Source organism: Tasmannia lanceolata, unplaced genomic scaffold (genome assembly GCF_043159265.1).
Source record: "Tasmannia lanceolata isolate RefF3 unplaced genomic scaffold, GAP_Taslan_0.1 ptg000013l, whole genome shotgun sequence".
In the NCBI taxonomy this organism is placed as follows: domain Eukaryota; kingdom Viridiplantae; phylum Streptophyta; class Magnoliopsida; order Canellales; family Winteraceae; genus Tasmannia; species Tasmannia lanceolata.
This window is the reverse complement of record NW_027518690.1, coordinates 44,066,505-44,086,275: the sequence shown is the minus strand read 5'-3', so window position 1 is coordinate 44,086,275 and position 19,771 is coordinate 44,066,505. Positions and strand designations below refer to the sequence as shown.

Genomic DNA, 19,771 nt, shown 5'->3' with positions numbered 1-19,771 from the left:
TGGGAAACAATCCGTATAAACAGGGATTTCTAAATATGAGAAGTGCAAGTATTAAATAGGTGCTACCCACCTGGACTAGGCTGTGTTTGGATTGCCATAATCTGGAATTGGCAACCTGGACTAGGCTGTGTTTGGATTGGCATATTCAGGAATTGGAATTGGTATCGTATTCCGATTCCTCCTGAAACACAAGTGAAAAAAATTAAGAATGATAGATTGAAGGGCGCCCTTGCAAAAACCAACTTCATGAGCTCCCTCATTGGTCGTGCCAAAAAAAAGTAGACGGCGCCATAAAAAGTGGAACGCCTTTGGCTTTTGCTGAAATTAACCTAGGGGGCGCCCTTGAAGCTGGTTTTTGAAAGGGCGCCCTTCATTCTGTCATTGCAAAAAAAAAAAAATTAAATTTTAATATTAATAAAAAATCTAATAAAAAGATAATTCCGATTGAGCAGAATTAGATAAAAAAATCTAATAAAAACATAATTCCGACTGGGCGGAATTAGAAGAATATCACCTCTTGAGGCCGGAAATAGATTCGGGTTTGCGCCCATTGATTTGGCCATGGTGCCATTTCCCCACTTGATTCTGTTTATTTTTTAAAACAGACATCAAAATTGGGCAGAATCACAATAGGACGCATATTCTAGCTCGCTCGCGTGGGGGAAAAAAAAACGTTGGCATTTGAATTGGTATCCTATTCTTATTCGAGTGTTTGTTTTCAAAAATAAACATAATCAAGATTTAAAGGTGTTATTAATGGAGAGAAATCCATAGTTTGTTTTCCACCCCAAGAGGTGGTGTTTTGATTCCGCTTCAGTTGGAATGAGTTTTTATTAGTATTTTTTAATTAATTTTTTTCCATTCTGTTTCTAGGGAAATTGGAATAAGACGCTGATTCTGATTCCTGATTCAGACAATCCAAATGCAACCTAAGAGGATTACCACAAGTGTGCACCATATGATTGATCGTGCTCTAACTATCCTTGCTATTGGGATGACATTCTGTTGACCGAGTGTTTAGTTGATTTCCCCTCTCTCTCTCTCTCTCTCTCTCTCTCAAACTTCCCTTTCGTTTTCTTTTCGCAAACCACCTAACGCATCTGAAGGCCTAATATCAAATCCACATATATTCAAAACGAAATCCTTGATTTGGAAGGTATTCAAACGAGAATCATGACATTAAAGCTGGTGGATCAGTCATAATCCTAACCTCCTAATCAATGCTTAGTTTTTGGATTGTTGGTAAGAAAGGTGTGCAACAATCAACATAAGAAGCCTCCCAATTGGATGATTTATGTCAATTCGGTCACAATAACATTTTCAAAGAAGAAGAAAAGTAGGAAGAATAGCTCATGTACTCCCCACCTAGTCAAGTCTATGATGGGTCACATCATCAAACACTCCCAATCAAAGTTATAAAATTTTGATTTGTTTGAAGAACTATGTCTCACATTTTCAAACCAGTGGGGCCAATGACAGTACAGAAGAATGCTTCAATATATAGTATCTCACATTTGAACGATCTGAACCGTCCATTTGACATGCCATGCTTTGGATCTCCTATTGCCAAAAAAAAAAAAAAAGACAGGATTGTATGATTAGGGTAATTTTTGGGCTAAAGGAGATCAAAAGCAGAGCATATCAAATGGACGAGTCAGATCATTCAAAGGTTAGACCCACTATGTCGGAGTTGGGTGCGCCTCATTGTATTACAATGTGGTCACCTTCTCTCAAAATACGTCTCACATCAGATCGGATCGGATCCACTTATGTCTCCGTCATGATCTGTTCGGATCCTTGTAAGCATGATCCTGAATTTTGTGGCTACGACTTGATCATGATTCGAAAAATTTTTGGACATTGGGCCCCGTTTGGATTGCAGGAATTGGCTATTGGCTAATGGTATTGGCACTACCATGTTTTGATAATTGCACAAACTCAGCTTGTCTTTTCTATCTTAATTGGCCTCTGAGAGCTTCTGGGGGACAGTAATAACCTTTGAAAGCTGTTTAAAAAATAAAAGAGAAGATGAGTTAGTGCAAATATTAAAAATGGTAGAGCCAATATCAGCAGCCCAGGAATTTTCTAAAAGTTCACTTTTATCCACGCACCAAAAAAAATAACTTGAACCAACCCAGTTCAACAATATTCCTCTAAACCATTTTCATCTAAATCATGGAAAGAAAAATTTTCCCAAGAAAAATAAATTCTGCCAGATGTTTTTCTTGCAATCCAAACAGGGGTCCCAATGTGATAGATCCAATTGAGACTGTTTGGATCCAACTACTACGTCCAAATCCTGTCCATTAATATTCGGATCCTATAGATCCATCGGACCTTGTGAATCCGTCAACATCTCTTCTCATATCATATAAGGAGAGGGTCCCATTATTCCCAAATGCCCCAAGATGCGGTCCATCTCAATCAACTTTTGGAGAATTTATATGATGAGTGGCCGTGAAAACACGTGAAGTCTCAAAAAGTAGGTATGGCCCACTTTTTTTGATGATCCAAACCGTTCATCTGTTTGGGCACAATGTAAATAGGTAGTGCCCCAAAAATCATTTCCATTGGATGATCCTAACCCTCCGATCTGAACTGATCTGAATATGGAGATTTCCAAAAACCATTTATGGAATCTTCTACAGATCGGAGGGTTAGGATCATCCTATGGAAATGATTTTTGGGGCACAACTTATCTACGTTGTACCCAAACAGTTGAACGGTTTGGATCATCAAAAAAAAGTGGGCCGTACCTGTTTTCCAAGACTTCACGTGTTTTCATGGCCACCCATCATATAAATTCTCCAACTTTTGAGCTCTGACTAGGCTTTAACTAGGGTCCGAGTGGGAGACAAGGCAACATATCTTTTGCTGGTTAATATCTTCAACTGACATGTGGGCCCAACAAAATTTGTGTTCTGCATTTGAAGAATTGAATTATAGAGCTGTAGGACCCACAAAATATATAATACAAGAGCAATGTTGAATTATGTTGCATGTAAACCAAAAGGGTGGAGCATTGGTAGGGCCCACTGCCCTCAAAAGATGCATGTTTAGCTTCCTAAATGGGCCCCACATCTAGCTTCAATCCAAGACATTCAGAAAACTTCCAAAGGGATGAGTCAGCTTTCATCCTCCTTGTGAAAGGATCAAGCTCATCTTATCACTTTTCTGACAATGAAGGGAAAGAAAGTGTTGTAGTAATGAAAACAAGGTGTGTCAATATCAATATACAGAAGCAAGAAGTCATAGTGGATTGATTATTTCATATTTCAATGGGTTGACTTAGAAAACTCTGGCGTTGGGTGAATAAAACTCACATGGAATGGAGAAATCAATCAAGAACAGCACACTTGCTACAATACCGGATGTGGTGGGAAGTACAGTTTGGTGAGTTTAGTCAAACAAATTTAAACTATGTTAGCAGAAAGTAACTTATGTTAAGGGGGTCTTTGACTCTTTTTTTTTTTTTTTTGGTAAGTGATCTGGGGTTAAGGAGACCCCAACCAGAATATATTAAAGAAAAAGAAGATTACAACCGAAGGATTTTCCCGAAAAATCCTCCGAGAGAATTACAGAAAGATCAAGAGGAATGAGATTAAGAGGGATCAGGTTCCCTTTACATAAACAGTTACTTTTTGAGAGGTAATCAGCAGCTCTGTTACCCTCTCTCCAAATGTGGAAATTTTTCAAGATTCTAATCTATTGAGAACGATGAGAAGGTTCTCTAATGTTGGAATTTTTTTCCAAGGGCAAGGCCATTCTTTTCTAATTATATTCACTGCCTAGAGGGAATCAGATTCAATCCATAGCTTTGGATTGGCGGCTTTGTCAAGCAAATGGACTCCTTGGATGATTGCTTCTAATTCAAGGTCAGAAATAGGCCCACGATCGACATCAATGGAAAACATAGAACGGGGCATCTCCACAGATGCCTTTGAGAATGCCTCCGATGGAAGCGGAATCACTGGACAGCGAGGCATCAGTATTAAGCTTGACTTCGTTGGGCTACGGGGGAATCCAGACACAATATTTAAGCGCTGGAGCAGAACAAAATAGAGAAAGGTTCCATATCTGGGCTATCTGGGCTATCTGGGCATTATCTTCATTATGTTCATCTTCCAGCTTCAGGAATATAACTCGGTTTCTTGCGGCACAAATAATTCTGTTAAGAATAATTCTTTTATGGGTTTTTACCTGGTCATGAAGTCTGCTATTTCGTTCGGACCAGATGAAGAAGATAGCAGCAGTGAAAAGGAGTCTTGCGAGGATGCTCGACTGGCCTTTGAGATTAAATTTTCGACGAATCCATAGCTCCTCCTCCCCCACTGAATTCTTCTGCTTTTTTCTATCTGAGATATTCTTGAGAATCGTCCTCCAGATCCAAGCCGAGAAGGAACAGGAGAAGAAGAGATGATTTACACTCTCAGTCTCGCAGTTACAAAGAAGGCAAGATTTATCAACCAAGGGACCAAGGAAATGGAGGTTATCTTTGGTGGGAAGATGGTTTTGAATGGCTAACGAGGCAGAGAAACTAAATTTTGGGATATGGCCCGGGAACCAAATGGAAGAGACCCAACAGGGGGGCGAATCTTTAACTCTAACAGCATTCCAAACACTTTTAAACGAACAAATATCATCTGGTTGAGGTTTCCAAATGGGATACGAAGGAGATAAAGATGAAAAAAGCCCGGAATTTAAGATTGGTTTCAACTCCTGGAAGAGAGGGAGCTCAAGGATTTCATCCCAACCTCCATCTTGGATGGAGCCTCGAATAGAGGCAAGCGGGGATATGAAGTTGGAAATGGATCCGAAGGAGGATTGGGATTCTAGAGGGCCTTGGGATGCCAAGGGTCCTTCCAAAACAGAAGAGAAGAATCCAGACCAACAATGTAGCAAATGTGATTATTCGCAACCTCTCTAGCCTTGAAAATGCTTCTAACGGCCCAAGAAGGATTGCTAGGCATAGGAGAGTACCAAAAACTTCTATTTTTTAGATACTTTCGGTGGAACCGGTGACCCAAGGGTTGTTCTGATCAGACACAATTTTCCAAAGTTGTTTGATTTGAGCAACAATGTTGAGGTCTTTAAGTCTTCGAATTCCAAGCCCCCCTTCAGATATAGGCTTGCAAATACTATCCCGGGAGATTGGATGATGCTTTCTTTCCAGGCTTTGACCCGACCAGATGAAATCTCTAAACACTTTTTCAATGGAGAGGAGAACAGCAGAGGGCAGATGGGATTGAATGAGAGAAGAGAGCATATCCTGACAAAACATAACAGAAGGGGAGAAAGGGCGTCTCCTTGTCGGAGACCATTAGTGGATCTAAAGAAGCCATGGGGAGAGCCACTTAAGATGATAGAAAAAGATGCAGTAGAGATGCACTGATGGACCCATTTACACCATTTACTAGGAAAGCCCATTTTTTCCATAAAGAGGAGAAGGGAGGAATGGTTTACACTATCAAAAGCTTTTTTCTGATCCATTTTGATGCACATTGCTTTTAATGGATTCTTCCTATGGAAATTGTGGCATAAGTCATGAGCTATGAGAATGTTATCTTGAATGCTCCTACCAGAGATGAAGGCTGATTGGAAAGGGGAAATGAGAGAGTTCATAAGGGGTTTAAGTCTATTAGCAATGATCTTGGTGATGGTTTTATAAAGAAAATTGTAAAGGGATATGGGCCTGTAATTTTCCGGGGAGGAGGCTTCAAGGCATTTCGGTATTAGAGATATGAAGGTGGTGTTGAGCTCCGGAAGAATTTTCCCTTTATGGGAAAAAGATTGGATTGCAGATGTAACATCATTACCAATTAAGTACCAGAAAGCTTTGAAGAAGTCTCCATTAAATCCAAAGGCCAGGGGCCTTATTACCATCAGCTTTATTGATAGTCTGCCAAATTTTCTCAGGGCAACTCTCTGGTTAAGGAAGAAGCTTCATCTTGGGAAAGAACTCTAAGAGGATTGGGAATCTGGTCAGGATCAGTAATTCTCGAGCAATTCTGATTATTGAGCAGATTATCAAAGAATGCAGTCATGAGATGAGCAACTTCATCCAGATTGGTGGTGGTACTCCCATCAGGATAGGTAGAACCTTGGATACTAAGCTTATTGAATCTAGCTTTTACTGCGGAATGGAAGTAGGCAGTATTGGAGTCACCCAAATTCAGCCAGCTATTTCTGGATTTCTGCCTGTAAAATTGCTCCTCTTTGTTAGCAATCTTGACATATTCATCTTTCAGGAGATGTTCTGCATTTCTGAGAGTTAGATCCATAGGTGAGGCTGCAATAAAGGATTGAATAGAAGCAAGTTTCTACCTCATCAGAGGGGCTTGGATATCGATCCTCCCAAAGACATTTTGATTCCATATTCTGATACAAGCTTTGACTTTTTTGAGTTTTTGGGTAACTCTGTAGAGGGGTGTACCATCAACCTCCTTTTTCCAGGCATTTTCCACCACTGGATATAAGGATTGATCTTCAAGCCACATTGAAAAGAATTTGAAAGGTTTTTTCAGGTTTGGAGTTGGTCTAAAGAGTCGGGCAACAATTGGGGCATGATCAGAGAGGCCAGAGAGAAGGTAAGTAACAAAAGAAGCAGGGAAATTGAATAACCATTCTTCATTCACTAAAGCTCTATCCAGCCTCCTAAGTTTCAGATTTCCAGTTAAGGATTTATTGTTCCATGATAGGGGCTGGCCAAAGGATCTTAGGTCGGAAAGGGAGTTATCATCAATACAGCGGTTGAAGTCTTCAACATCACTTCTGGAGGGCCCAACCCCGCCCCATTTTTCCTCTTCACATCGAATGATATTGAAATCTCCAAATATGAGCAAGGGGAGCGAAATGTTCGAAGCTATTTGGGAGAGATGAGACCAAAGAGGTCTACGATCAATTCCTTTGTTCAGAGCATATACAGTTGTGACAGAGCAGCTGATGTTGGTTTGAAGGCATCTAATTTGAGAGTGGACAAATTGCTCGTTTTCCTGAAGAATTGTAACCTGGATCAACTGCAGATTCCAAAAGTCCAAATTCTTCCTCTAATGGAAGAGGCATATTTGGAAAAATGATTCCAGCCTTCACAGATCTCATTAACATCTGACTGCATTTTATTCTCAGGGGCATGGGTTTCGATCAGGCCTAAGAAAGGCAAATTTTCTTTTTGAATCAATTCTAGGGTCTACTAGGTTTTTCAATTTTCCTTGAAAAGCATGGAGTTTTTATTGGGCGATGATCAATTCGCACCCACCGTAGGATAATTCGCACGTTGATTCATGTTAAAGGGGGGCGAATTATCCTTCAGGGGGTGTGAATTTATCATCACCATTTTTATTTAGGCTCTGCTTATTTGGACGTAAAACAAATTTTATGCTCATTTTTTAGTCTAAAAATGGGTGTAAAATCTGAGTTTACCAATCCCGGTAAAATTGGCCATGTTTGGGAACCATGAAATTTTTCACACCCATTCTACGTCAAGAAACAGAGGCTTAGGAAAAAAATCAATGTAAACTGAGTTTACCAAACCCGGTAAAACGTGCTTCCAATTCCAAGGAAAAAAATTGGCCATGTTTGGCAACCATGAAATTTTTTTTCCGTGCAATATTAGTTTATGATGTGGTGAGAGATGAGTAAGGAGGGTGGGAGAAGGAGAGGCTTGAGAGGGCATGAATGAGGAGAGGATGAGAAAATGCTAAAAGACAGGAAAATACATAAAGGTGACTGATATTGGCACTGCCATGACTAATACTTTATGTAAAATAAAGTCATGGCCATACTTTATGAGAAGGCCAGATGGGCGGGAGAGGGAGATACATGAGGTAGAAGTGAGGAAATTTCTTCACTAGTTTTAAACCAGATTTTGGGGATTTTTATGCTCTCTCCATTCCCACCCACTCAAATCTCTCTCCCCTCCTTACTCGGCCGCCTCAAATAATTGGGCCGACGAGTATTCCATGGAATAAATTTTCACGGTTGCCAAACATGGCCTAAGCGTATGTTTGGAAACCATGAAAAAATATTCAATGGAATATTAGTGGGGCCAGTTGTGAGTGATGGGTAGAGAGAGACTTTGAGAGGTAGGAGTGAGGGTGTATGAAAAGGCCCTAAAAATGTGACAATAATCCCATATTCGACTTTTAACAGCTAATGTGATCAACCCTTTTGAGCATTTGTTTTTAGTCCTCAATAGTCCCCTAATCGAATGGTTAGGATTGTCTGATCAGCACCATTTGTGTGATATGGCCACATATATTGGATCCTGTACACACAAGCCATGTGTCAATGATCGAATCAATAGTAGGGAGAAAAACTGATGGATCCACAAAATCAAACTAGTAAATGTATATTCTTAGAGAATTGTACAATCTATCGGACTGGATCAGCATGGGATCATAATGTCAAGGAAAATAGTTTTTTGAAAGGGAGATTTGCTGATTTGGGAGCGTGTTGGAGCGTTTGGAAGGAATGGAACAAAATAATCAAGGAAAATCCTGGATTTTTTTTTTGAACGGTCAAGATTTCATTCAAAAGAAAGACCGAGATGGTCCAATACAAGAGCAAGAACAAGAAAATAGAAGAAAATACAAATTGCAAAGTCGAGAAAATCAAGGAGGTAAGACATCATAAAGTTGAAAAGACGACATAAGCACCCCATCCTTAGCCAACTTATCCGTGACACCATTGGCCAATCTCCTAACGTGGCGGAAAGAAATATCAGTTCCCTGTCTTTGATCTCATAGAAAGCTCACCAAATCTCCAAGGAGGCAGATGAGTACAGCTACGCCAACGAATTACATTGAGGAAAACCCTGGATATTGAAATCTCAAGTCTGAATGGAGATTTCTTGGCCATCAGCAGAGCTGAATCACTTTAACTTCCCAGGGAAGCATTACCCTTCTAAAATAAGCAATGAAGATGGATGAATAAAATAGGAAAGATAATGTAAGTTGATAATAAATCCCCACGCATTAGAACCTTAAATGTAATAGCTACAGTTAGAATCTTAAATCCAATGTGAGCAAATGACCAACAGGTCTTTAACAAGGTGAGAGAGGATAAGATGCCATTAAGAGGGTCCTTAACAACTCTGCTTCATAACTTGAAATACACAAACAACTACACAGGTACAATAATACATCAGGACTAAAATCAGATAACAGTTTTGGGCCCCAATATGTATTGGCATTATCTTTGAAATAGATATCAAAGGGTGATTTTACAACTACAACAATGGATGAAAACATACATTATCAAGGCTGACGAAATACAGGCACTAACCAGTCTTCTCTGAATTCAGAAGAGATCTCATGCTTGCTGAGCGTTTACTGTTCCATTTTTTTCCATCTGACGTATCCTGTCTCGCTCTATCTTCCTTTTACGCCATTCTTCGATAGCTGAAAATCCAATGCATATTATTCAAATAATTGAATAGCGCAAGAATCACACTGAGAAACCGTTTGGTTATCAGGTTTGCAAGGCAGTATCGGCAACAAGAAGTAATACTCTGCAAAAATTTGGTGAAAATCTCGACAGGAAACTAAAATCAATGTTAAAGCAAGTGATAATTTCCAATTCGCGACTAGCACCCAAATACATTTGTATCAGAACAAAGTGTTTACATAGCAATTCAATCCCACAAAGAAAAAAAGTGGACTAAATATTAGTATACCAAAGTTAATGCATAATAGGGCTATAAGAATGCTTGTGGCGCTTTAGAGAGGCCTGTAACATTAGATAGAAGAAAGGTAAAAAAGAACACTCACTGTGTCAAGATCCAACTAAAAGTAAATTTATCCTTATCAAGCTGGCTATCCCCTTTTTGAAAATTACATATTTCGAGCACAGGTTATGGGAAGAGGATCTTACCCTTACAAAGCAAAAAGTTAACATGGGATAATTTTGTTGTAATGAGTTGAGGAAGGTCAAAAGAAAAATGTGAAAATAAAGATGCCATAAGGATTAAATAGAGAACAGGAAGAGAAGAAAATAAAAAGTATATCATTAAAAAAAACGGAAACGATAGAAGATGATCCCACCCGGTCTTGAATCTCATCAAAGAAGCAAGCAAATCTCCAAGTATGAGGGTGGAGGCCCTTAAGCCATCGAATTACATTTAGGGAATCTCCTTCCACAATAACTTTATCAAGGCTATTTTTATCTAGCAACTTAAAACCCTGATGCGCCGTTCATACATCCGCTTCAATTGAATCTACCACACCAATAGGACCCGCAAAGACCCAAACCACATCTCCCAAATCATTTCTTATAATCCCCCCACTCCTGCTGCACCAGGATTCCCCAAGATTGACCCGTCCAGATTGAACTTCAAGAATCCATTAGCCGGGGGTTCCCATCCCCGAATGTAAATATTATATAATATATGCCAAACTTCGAGAAAAAAAAGGTAAAGCAAGACTTTCATTCTTAACCACACGGGCTTGGACATGGCAAAATTTTTAGAGAATGGAATCTTAGAGACAACTTCCACACATTGGAAGAAACCCAAATTTATAGTTGTTCACTTTAACCATAGTCACAAAAAAGTTTATTGGGAATTTATCGGCAACATGTCATCCTGCTATAAATTGATTACTGGGATATATTCTCGGCAATATGCAGATGATAAATCAGCAACAATTTCGCAATTAGTTTAGAATATCACGTTAAATTAAAATATAGTCTATACATTGGTGAAAGAGTAATGCTAGGGAAACCGGTTTTACAATTGAGCTGGAAACCGAACAAATCCATTACTGCCACCACATTACAAGTGATGGACACTATTCATTTGGTTAAGGAAACTCACCAAAAAAGGTGATTATTTTTGTACAGATGTCTTTTTAGCATTTACCAATGCATTTTTATTATTGATTTAAGGCTTTAAAATGTATTCTTAATTTTTAATGCTTGAAGTGGGGAAGGAAGAAGAAAGCACATTTAACTAGATACTGCCCACTGGCTGTATTCTTTAATTGCTTCAAGATTTTAAGCTTTAAGGCAAGAAATTAGGCATTTACTAAGTTTGAAAAATAGTAAATATAAAATTAGTAAGACCTAAGGAAACTTTGAAAAAAAAAATGAGCCTATTTGGGAAGTCTAAATTAATTCTAAGATTTTCTAGCTCAAACTTGAGATCAGCAATAAATATATATAACCATTAAAAAAGGCAATAAATATACGATAAACAATGAAACGTTGTAGGATATATCACAACATATATGCAATATGATATTTAAAATGACATGTTGATCTTTTCATGGTATTTAAATCATATCATGATATATTGTTAACCTTGTGACTATGGTTTTAACTTTTAACAGAACATAATATGTCTTTTGCTTTTAACCTATGATGCATGTGTTTGTTCCAGTGCCAGCATTTACTCACACATACGACCACACTGATGGTTAGGTCCGATTAGTCAAAACTTACATATACGACTACACTGATGGTTAGGTTCAATTAGTCAAATATGTCATCTAATGACTTATGTCTATGGGATTGAGCCTCTAGCTCAATGATAAAAGCTTTTTTGTACAACCTGGATGTCGAAGGCTCAATCCCAGCTTACCTACCAAAAAATGACTTATGTTTATGTAATGAATATATACAAATTATACAAAATTAGCCTGAAGAAGTAACGAAACCCAAAATTCCACAACTGGTAATCTCATTTGATGATAGATAGAGCAGACGAATCAGTCCAAGTATATCCACCACGACAATTCTGCAAGCCTGTTCCAGAATATTTATATATACTTTATCAAGCACCTTACTAGATGAACTTTTATCCTTATCTTAACAAATCTTATTAGAATGTAAATTTCAATTAGATGCATGACATTTTGTTTGTCAGGTTTATCATGTAAATGGAGGAACTCAAAAAGGAGCACGAAAAACAAAAAGACACCCATGGTTATAAACAACTGATAAAGGAGCCCACAATCACCTCTTTTGCTATTAGCATCATTCAGAGAACGCAAGTCGTTAAGTCTCTTTGACAGGTCGAGTGCAGCAGTCTTCTTTGGATCCTTCTCTTGCACTACCACCTCTGGTTCTGTATATACTTCTTGCCGAATTTCCTTTACCTAAATAAATAAATTAGGTTCTCATTAATATGTAATGCATTTCAAACTGCAAATTGTAATAGAACAATTTCAGAAATGCCTAAGCCGGGGACCAGTTGGAAGCCAGTTCTTTAGGCACAGCTGTAACTTCTCTCATTTGTCATGCAACCATACATACTCTCTTAATCAGTTCCAAAGGCTCCATTGCACGACGCAACTCCTCACCCTCCAAAACATATCTCAGTCGTGCTGCATTTTGAAATGTTGACAAAGCAACATGTACTAGTCAAATTAGTGAGGAATAATGCTGAATCTTGGCATCCAGAATTCATAATCAAAAGAATATATATGGTCATTCTCAACAAAAAAAAAAAAAAAAGATTCTCAAAAAATCAAAAGAATACACACACACACACACACACATATATATATATAGAGGGAATTGATATTAGCACTCCGTATTTGATAATGGCACTCCCCTTATTGCTTTATTCTTTTTCTAGTAACCTGTATTAGGCTTTTACAGTTTCCAAGAACTACCAACATCCAAACATTAAAGTATTTAATAGAGTGAGGAGTGCCATTATCAAAATATGGGATTGCGGATAATACATAAATATATATATATATATAAATATATATATATATATATATATATATATATATATATATATATATATAGAGAGAGAGAGAGAGAGAGAGAGAGAGAGAGAGATGAAAGAAGCATGGGAATTCTCTATGACCAACATCTCGAAGTTCATCAAGCAAAAAAAAATGATTATGAATCGATATTAAGATCAAATGAAATGTCAACATAGAACAAATATTGGATAATAGATGAGTCCCATATATGAGACATGCAAGAATATCAATAGTGGTTTATATTGAGATATATGTCTATGTTTTGTGTCAATTGTTAATTCCATTGAAGATGCCTTGATTCAAGGATTAGGCTTTCACTCCATAAAAGGTACGTGTCACCTAAAAACCTGTTATTCATGCACAAGGATCGCTGTTTTAGATGGGTCATACAAAGAAACCCGAATCAACTGTTTTTGGCCCTTTTTTGTCCATTTCGGTCATTTACATTTATATATCCTTAGTCCTAACTCTTACCCCAAACCATAGGATAGAAAGATGAGTGAAAATTCCCATACAGTAAGTGACCCAACTCCCCCTGACTACAACCACTTCAGTAAATATATTGAATTTTCTGCATATCAACTGGATACTGAAACATACTGAATTTTCTGAATAACAACTAAAGCGCAAGATCCCCAAAGGTTGGAGACTTTTAAAAAAATGTGTATTGTTGACAAAGAATTTGGGGGAAGAGATTGCCCAGGAAGATCCCTACCACCACAGCTGATGTCAAGGGAGGCATTTTTTTTAACAATTAAGGCAGGGGAAATCATTAAATTTCAAATTCCCAGTCATTTTTAGAAAGCATGCTAGAAGATCTGGCAAGATTACAAAACTTGAACAATTTTCAATCTTTGGTGCTGCACGGATTTAATACATTTCTGCCTCTCTTGACTGGGAGGGGAGGTATAGAAGGGATCGGGAACCAGCTACCACGGTTTGAGCAATAGAGTATGATTCACATTCAGATTCCTTTTGGTGAAAGAATTTCCCTTCTTTATTTTTTTAAAATTCTTTGAGTACACACCGAAAACAGCTTGGGTAGAAACAGTCAGGAAAGACTTGATAGCTAGGAACATAACAACGAACATGACCTTGGATAGGATAGAATGGAAGAAAATGATCCACGTAGAAGAACCCAACTAGAGCCAAGATTAGAGCCGGGTAGATTCCTTTCACCTTCTTCATGAAATTTTTATAAAGGATTCATTTAGCCAACCCCAACTAGTTTGGGACAAAGGCTTTGTTGAGTTGAGTTGAATTTTGAGCAGGTCACAGAGACTTACTTCGGGAAGTAGGAACACTTATTAAAATTAGGGGTCTGTATGAGCGGATTTTCAGTCCCGCAATTATAGCATCATTCTCCATCTTTTGAGAGATAAAACTGAAAGAAACCAAGCAACTTTAACAATAAGCGTATGGGTAATAACAGTGCGATTAAAAAGATTATTCATCTAGATATCTAAACGGGTAGACCTATAGTGCTTCTCTAATTGGGTTGGATTTCGGTCCAAAATCCATCAAGCTGGTGGCGGTATTCCCCAAACACCTATAATAAAAAACTGAACTCAAGTTGATGAAACATACAAAACCCAATCAACACAAGTGTTTGGATTATGGAAACCTATTCAACTAGAAGTTGAATAATACTAGTTTCTACTTCAAATTAAAAGGATGAAAACCTCAACTACTCAGGATTCAAACCCTACTCATAAATACGTGATTTGCATTGCTCAACAAACAGTATTATCTGACCAATTAAAACATCAAAATTTCAGCTACGCGTGATACCCATAACAGCATTTTTCATCAGAATTCAAGATAATAAAAAAAAAACCATCAATTACCAGAGAAAAACAAGAAAGAAGAACAAAATCATCAAAATTACCTTGATCGGGTTGAGTTCCAGCATTTTTCCTGTTGGAAACACCGAGGAATCCTTGAAGGAGGAGAATAAATGTTACGATATTAACGAAACAAACGAGGATTGTGGCGTTCTTGAAGGATAATTTCAATCGCCATGGCTGCTGGTTTTCCATGCTATCGTATAATAGAATTACATCGGCTATGGGCTTGCCATGAAATCAGAAGCAAGAGGGGGGGGGAAACCCTAAAATTTGGCAAAGGAAAAAAAAAACCCTAGTTTCTAAAACCGTAGCTTCTGAAACCCTAACGACTCTCTTTCCCCATGGGTTTCTGTTTTTTTAAGCTGTGCAACCGCACAGTGCAGGTGGGTGGTGGGGCGGGGGCGAAAAAATCATTATCTTTCTTTATTTTCTAAAAAGTCTGCTAGGTTGACAATTTTTGCAAAAACGAGTCATCACATTTGAGGGAATTTTGCAAATCAAGTCATGTTATCAATTTGTGAAAAGACAAAAATAACCTTGTAAAAGATCAGAATAGTTGCAAATCAAGTCATGCTATCAATTTGTGACCAAAATGCCCATGCGAGATTTTTTTATTTTTTTTTCATTCTTAAAAAGACCAAAATGTTCTCATATGTGAAAAGACAAAAATAACCTTGTAAAAGATCAGAATAGCTCGGTATTACGTTCTGATGAGATGTGAGATGGGTCCCAACCAATCAAAGTCAAATCCCACCATTTTGCCTCATGTTTTGAACTTTCCGTTTCGGACGAAATTTAAAACCATGGTTTTGATGGCTTAGCTCCCACGATCACCACCTCAGTCCGTGTATTAGGGTGGGCCCCACCATTTTACACATCATATTTTGATTGGGGTGGATCCTTCTTTTTTTTTACACCCTGCATAGAATGGGGGTAAAATTGATGGCTTGTAATTGGGTATTTTGGTCATAAATTGACGGCTTGTAAAATTCACTCAAATGTGGTGAAAATTTGCAAATTGTCAAACCAGAAGACTCTCTTTGCAAATAAAGCAAAGTAGAAGACCCCCTGGTTTTTGCAAAAATTCCTGCAGAAATTTACAAAGGCATCAGAAAAAGAGTGTTAACCCTGCTTACATGATCTGAACCGTTCATCTTGGTGTGTTGATTACACCGATTGAACATTGCTGGTTATTTGATCGGAGACTTGACAGTTAACGGTTAGAAAAAGAAGAGCGGGTGGCTGTATTCAAGACCTCTAATTGAATGTCCAGGATTTGTTTGGATCATGTCATCTTCGTAGCATTGCCTTTAGATGAAGGGTTTAGATGAGAACCATGTTCATATATATATATATATCATGGGGTGGGACCAACTTAGGTTTCTCGTGCAGTTCCCATAGAGGCATTCCCCATTGTTTAAAGCCTGGATTTGGAGTACCGGAATCAGGAAGTTTCTCTGCAGTTTCCACCATGAATTTCTAGGTGGTGATTTAATCATCCAATCAAAGGAACAAGTCGTGCCTCATAAAAAAAAGAAAAGAAAGAAAGAACTCATTTCACGTTTCCCTCACTTACCTTTAGTTAGCATTAACAAAGTGCCTTGAGTATTCTTAAAGCAGGGCCTCTTGGTTGCCCATTAGCTCTCGGGTGTAGGTTTGTAGAGAAGTTCACCTTAGTTCCTAGCAACTTAATTGCTTAGGTTCACAAGTGACCAGTGAATCTTGGAGTCCTTATCCCTAACAATGTTTTGTGGCACTCCCCAATACTTCATAACCCGCTCTGCCTTCTCTTTTCGAGAGGGGGTGATCTCCACAAGTTTATTCGAAAACGTGGGCCCCACCATATTCTTCCGGTGGACGACCGCCCGCTGTATAAAAACTTAGGGAGCCAAAACCTCGTTAATTTGAAGATTCATTTGGAATTTTGGTTTATTAGATCTTGAATTTTGATGAACCTTGTTTCATCTTTAAATAATTTCTATCGAAGTCATTTTCAGGTCAAGAACTGTCCAATGTCCATCACCATAGTACAAAATGGCACTACGATCTGACGGTCCAGATCAACCATCTGGTGGGTCCCCATTCAGAGAGACTGCGCGCCCAATAGATCTACCGATATTGGGTCCCAACCCATCAAAACATGAGGCCTAAAATGACGTAATGTGATTAGGCCTACACTGATCTACCGATATCTTAATTAAGTTAAATGCATCAATTACCCCTTACACACTTATAATCACTTTCTAATATGGGTTTATCATTCTCTTCTACCTATCTAATTCAAGGGCTCACGATTAATGAAAGCCCAATAGATCTCACAAGAAAAAAGCAACTGTAAAACATGGGGTTGAGCCTCTAGCTCAGTTGGTTTAAGGCTTTGTTCTGTATCTTTGAGGTCGGAGGTCCAATCCCAGCTTACCTATCCAAAAAAACCACTCAAGGATATTAACTAATAAAATAAGGGTGATGATATTTTCACCGCCCCCTGCAGTACTTGCACACCCCCCTTATAACGTGATCCGACATAAATTTGCCCACTTTTCACGTCAAATCAGGTTATAAGGGGGTGTGCAAGTAATGCAGGGGTGAAAATATCATCTCCCTAAAATAAAGGGGTTTGTGCAAAAGAAGTATCCTTTCTAGCCTTATTTGCAAAAGGAATTTGCTAGGGACCATCGCAGAAGGTATTTCGCAGGCCTGCTGTTGCATGAGAGAGCATCCACATAAGCTCACTTTTAACCGATTTTGTCTTATTGATTTAATTCATCTTAGGTGGCTGGTCTCTCATGCAACAGCCGGCCCGCGAAATGCCATCAGCAATGGTCCCTAGCAAATCTCCATGCCATCATTTTGTGACTGAATTGCCCACGACATGTTTTTAAACTTGTAAAAATACCAAAAGGCCACAATAAAATTAATCTTAAACTTAGGAAGATGATAAATTAGCACCGCTTGTAGGATAATTCGCACCCCTTTAACGTGGAAAAACGTTAAAGTCTACCACATAATTCACTTTAAAGGGGTGAGAATTATCCTACAGGGGTTTGGGAGTTGCAAAAGAACACGAGAAGATGACAAGTTGCTTTCCTTGAAAAGAGGTAAAAAAAAATTAATTCAATCAATACTTTTACTTCTTTTTTTTTTTGGATTAAACAAATGATATGTTTAGGAAAATGATATCAGCATAACCATACTTTAATAATTGCACAAACCCAGCTTGTCTTTTCCTATTTAATTTGTTGGCAGGATCTTTTTGTGAACTGCAATAACCTTTGGTTAGTGTAATTATCAAAACATGGTTCTGCTTATCATTTCTCTATATTTAATATATATTAAGTTTAAAATTAATGGCATTTTCACACAAAATGCATCCATCTCACACAGTCACATATACATAGGGGGAGATGAAAATTGGACCCTTATCAATCCATCATGCCCCCAACATGTACAAACGAGAATGAAAAAAGAAAGGGAGACTTTGAAGGGAAGTGATATATTTGCCCCTATATTATACTTGGGACAGCCCCCTCCCTCCAGTGTATTTATGAATTATGACTACACTTTAACACTAGAGTCTAGAGGAGGCTGTCCCAAGCAAAAAAAAAAGGGGGCGAATATATCATTCCCCGACTTTGAATTGTTGATATTTAAGCTTAGAGGTACCATGTGCATGATGTAGTACAAGCAACTTAAAAAGTACCAACTTGTACTCCCACTCACTCACACACACTCTCTCTCTCTCTCTATCGTATTAATGTAGTACGTAAGTACATAAACTTAGAATCTTGCAAGTAGATATAAATTCATATTACTGTCTAAGCACTGGAAGAAGTTGGAGAAGATGGAGGGGATGGGAGTTCCAACAGGATCGACCTTAGAGCACATGAGGACCGTTGATTCATGCAAATGTGTGGTTGTGATTGATCGGAATGGTGTTCATGTGTTCTCAGGTCGCCCCTGCAGGGCCTTCCTCTAACTATACCAAGTTTTGCAGGTTTCGTTTTATGTCTTTCCTTTAGCTGGGGAAATTTTTACACAGCTTTTGGTAATGTTGTCACCCCTTCTTAGTACATCCACCCTCTTTTTTTGTCCTCTCACCTTCAAACTTTTTTTTGGGAAATGATATTTACGCCCCTTTTATCACAAGGGACACCCATTTGCCAGTGTACTTTGCAATCAAAGCCTCTCGATTTTTCTGACATAAAGTACATGAGCCCCCTTTTTGCCATTGATACACTGACGCTGGGTGTCCCGGTGATGAAAAGGGGTGTAAATATCACTTCCCTTTTTTTTTCCTACTCCAAAATGCCCTTTAAAAAGGGTTTTTTTTTTTTTTTTTTTTGCAAAAGAAGCAGTCCACTTTGCTTTATTTGCAGAATTAGTCTTCTTCTTTAACAATTTAGAAACTATGAGTATTTTGTGATGGGAAGTGATATTTACGCCCCTTTTCATCACCAGGGACACCAGCGCCAGTGTACGTGGCAATCAAGGCCACTAGATTCTTCTGACATCAAGTACATTAGGCCCCCTTTAGTCATTGGTATACCTGCACCAGGTGTCCCTGGTGATGAAAATGGGCGCAAATATCACTTCCCTTTTGTGATATACATGATAGATGTTTTTTTACTCATAAAAAGACCAAAATACCCATGACGCTTAGTGATATGTTTTGATAGGGTAGGTCCCACCAACTCAACTCAAACCCATGAATCGAGCGGGGCCCACAGTTTTGATTGAGTAGATCCCGCAATCTCCACCACCCAAGCCCATGCATAGGACGGGGCCCCCAATTTTACACCTCACCTTTTGGAGTTTTTAATTTTTTACATGGTACCCGAGCGTGAAGTCCAGTGCAGGCGGTAAAATTGTAAAACAGGTAACTAGAAAAAGAAAGAGACATGATGAGTTCGTGCAATTATTAAAACACACTTGTGCTGATATCATTTCACTTAATAGAAAATTAAACATGATTTTTCTCATTATTTTAATACTTCCATAAGAAACATTCGTTTGTTTTATCATTAGATTTATGTGGGAGAACAAGAGCAGCTATTACTTCCCAGCACAAAAGGCCCAGTTGGTTTTGGATTTTGAGAATCGATTTTAAGTCCAAAACTGATTATTGCACTCAAAATTACTTTTAATTTTGTTTAGAAAACATCGACAGATGATCGAAACTAGAAACCTGAATTTTGTTTCAGAAAGACATGG

At 38.3% G+C, this 19,771-nt stretch overlaps 2 protein-coding genes across 2 annotated transcripts; both read right to left on the bottom strand.

Moving 5' to 3' along the window:
- Window positions 1-5,912: 5,912 nt before the first annotated feature.
- Window positions 5,913-7,098, bottom strand: LOC143891305 (uncharacterized). The gene is made up of 3 exons (XM_077395908.1): window positions 7,008-7,098; window positions 6,434-6,904; window positions 5,913-6,289 (listed from the first exon to the last, which is right to left on the bottom strand). The coding sequence occupies exons 1-3, from the start codon at window positions 7,096-7,098 to the stop codon at window positions 5,913-5,915; spliced, it is 939 nt and encodes a 312-aa protein (XP_077252023.1).
- Window positions 7,099-9,065: 1,967 nt separating this feature from the next.
- LOC143890204 (uncharacterized) lies at window positions 9,066-15,015 on the bottom strand. The gene is made up of 4 exons (XM_077394788.1): window positions 14,602-15,015; window positions 12,250-12,320; window positions 11,954-12,092; window positions 9,066-9,398 (listed from the first exon to the last, which is right to left on the bottom strand). The coding sequence occupies exons 1-4, from the start codon at window positions 14,750-14,752 to the stop codon at window positions 9,310-9,312; spliced, it is 450 nt and encodes a 149-aa protein (XP_077250903.1). The 5' UTR covers window positions 14,753-15,015; the 3' UTR covers window positions 9,066-9,309.
- Between the last annotated feature and the right edge of the window lie 4,756 nt (window positions 15,016-19,771).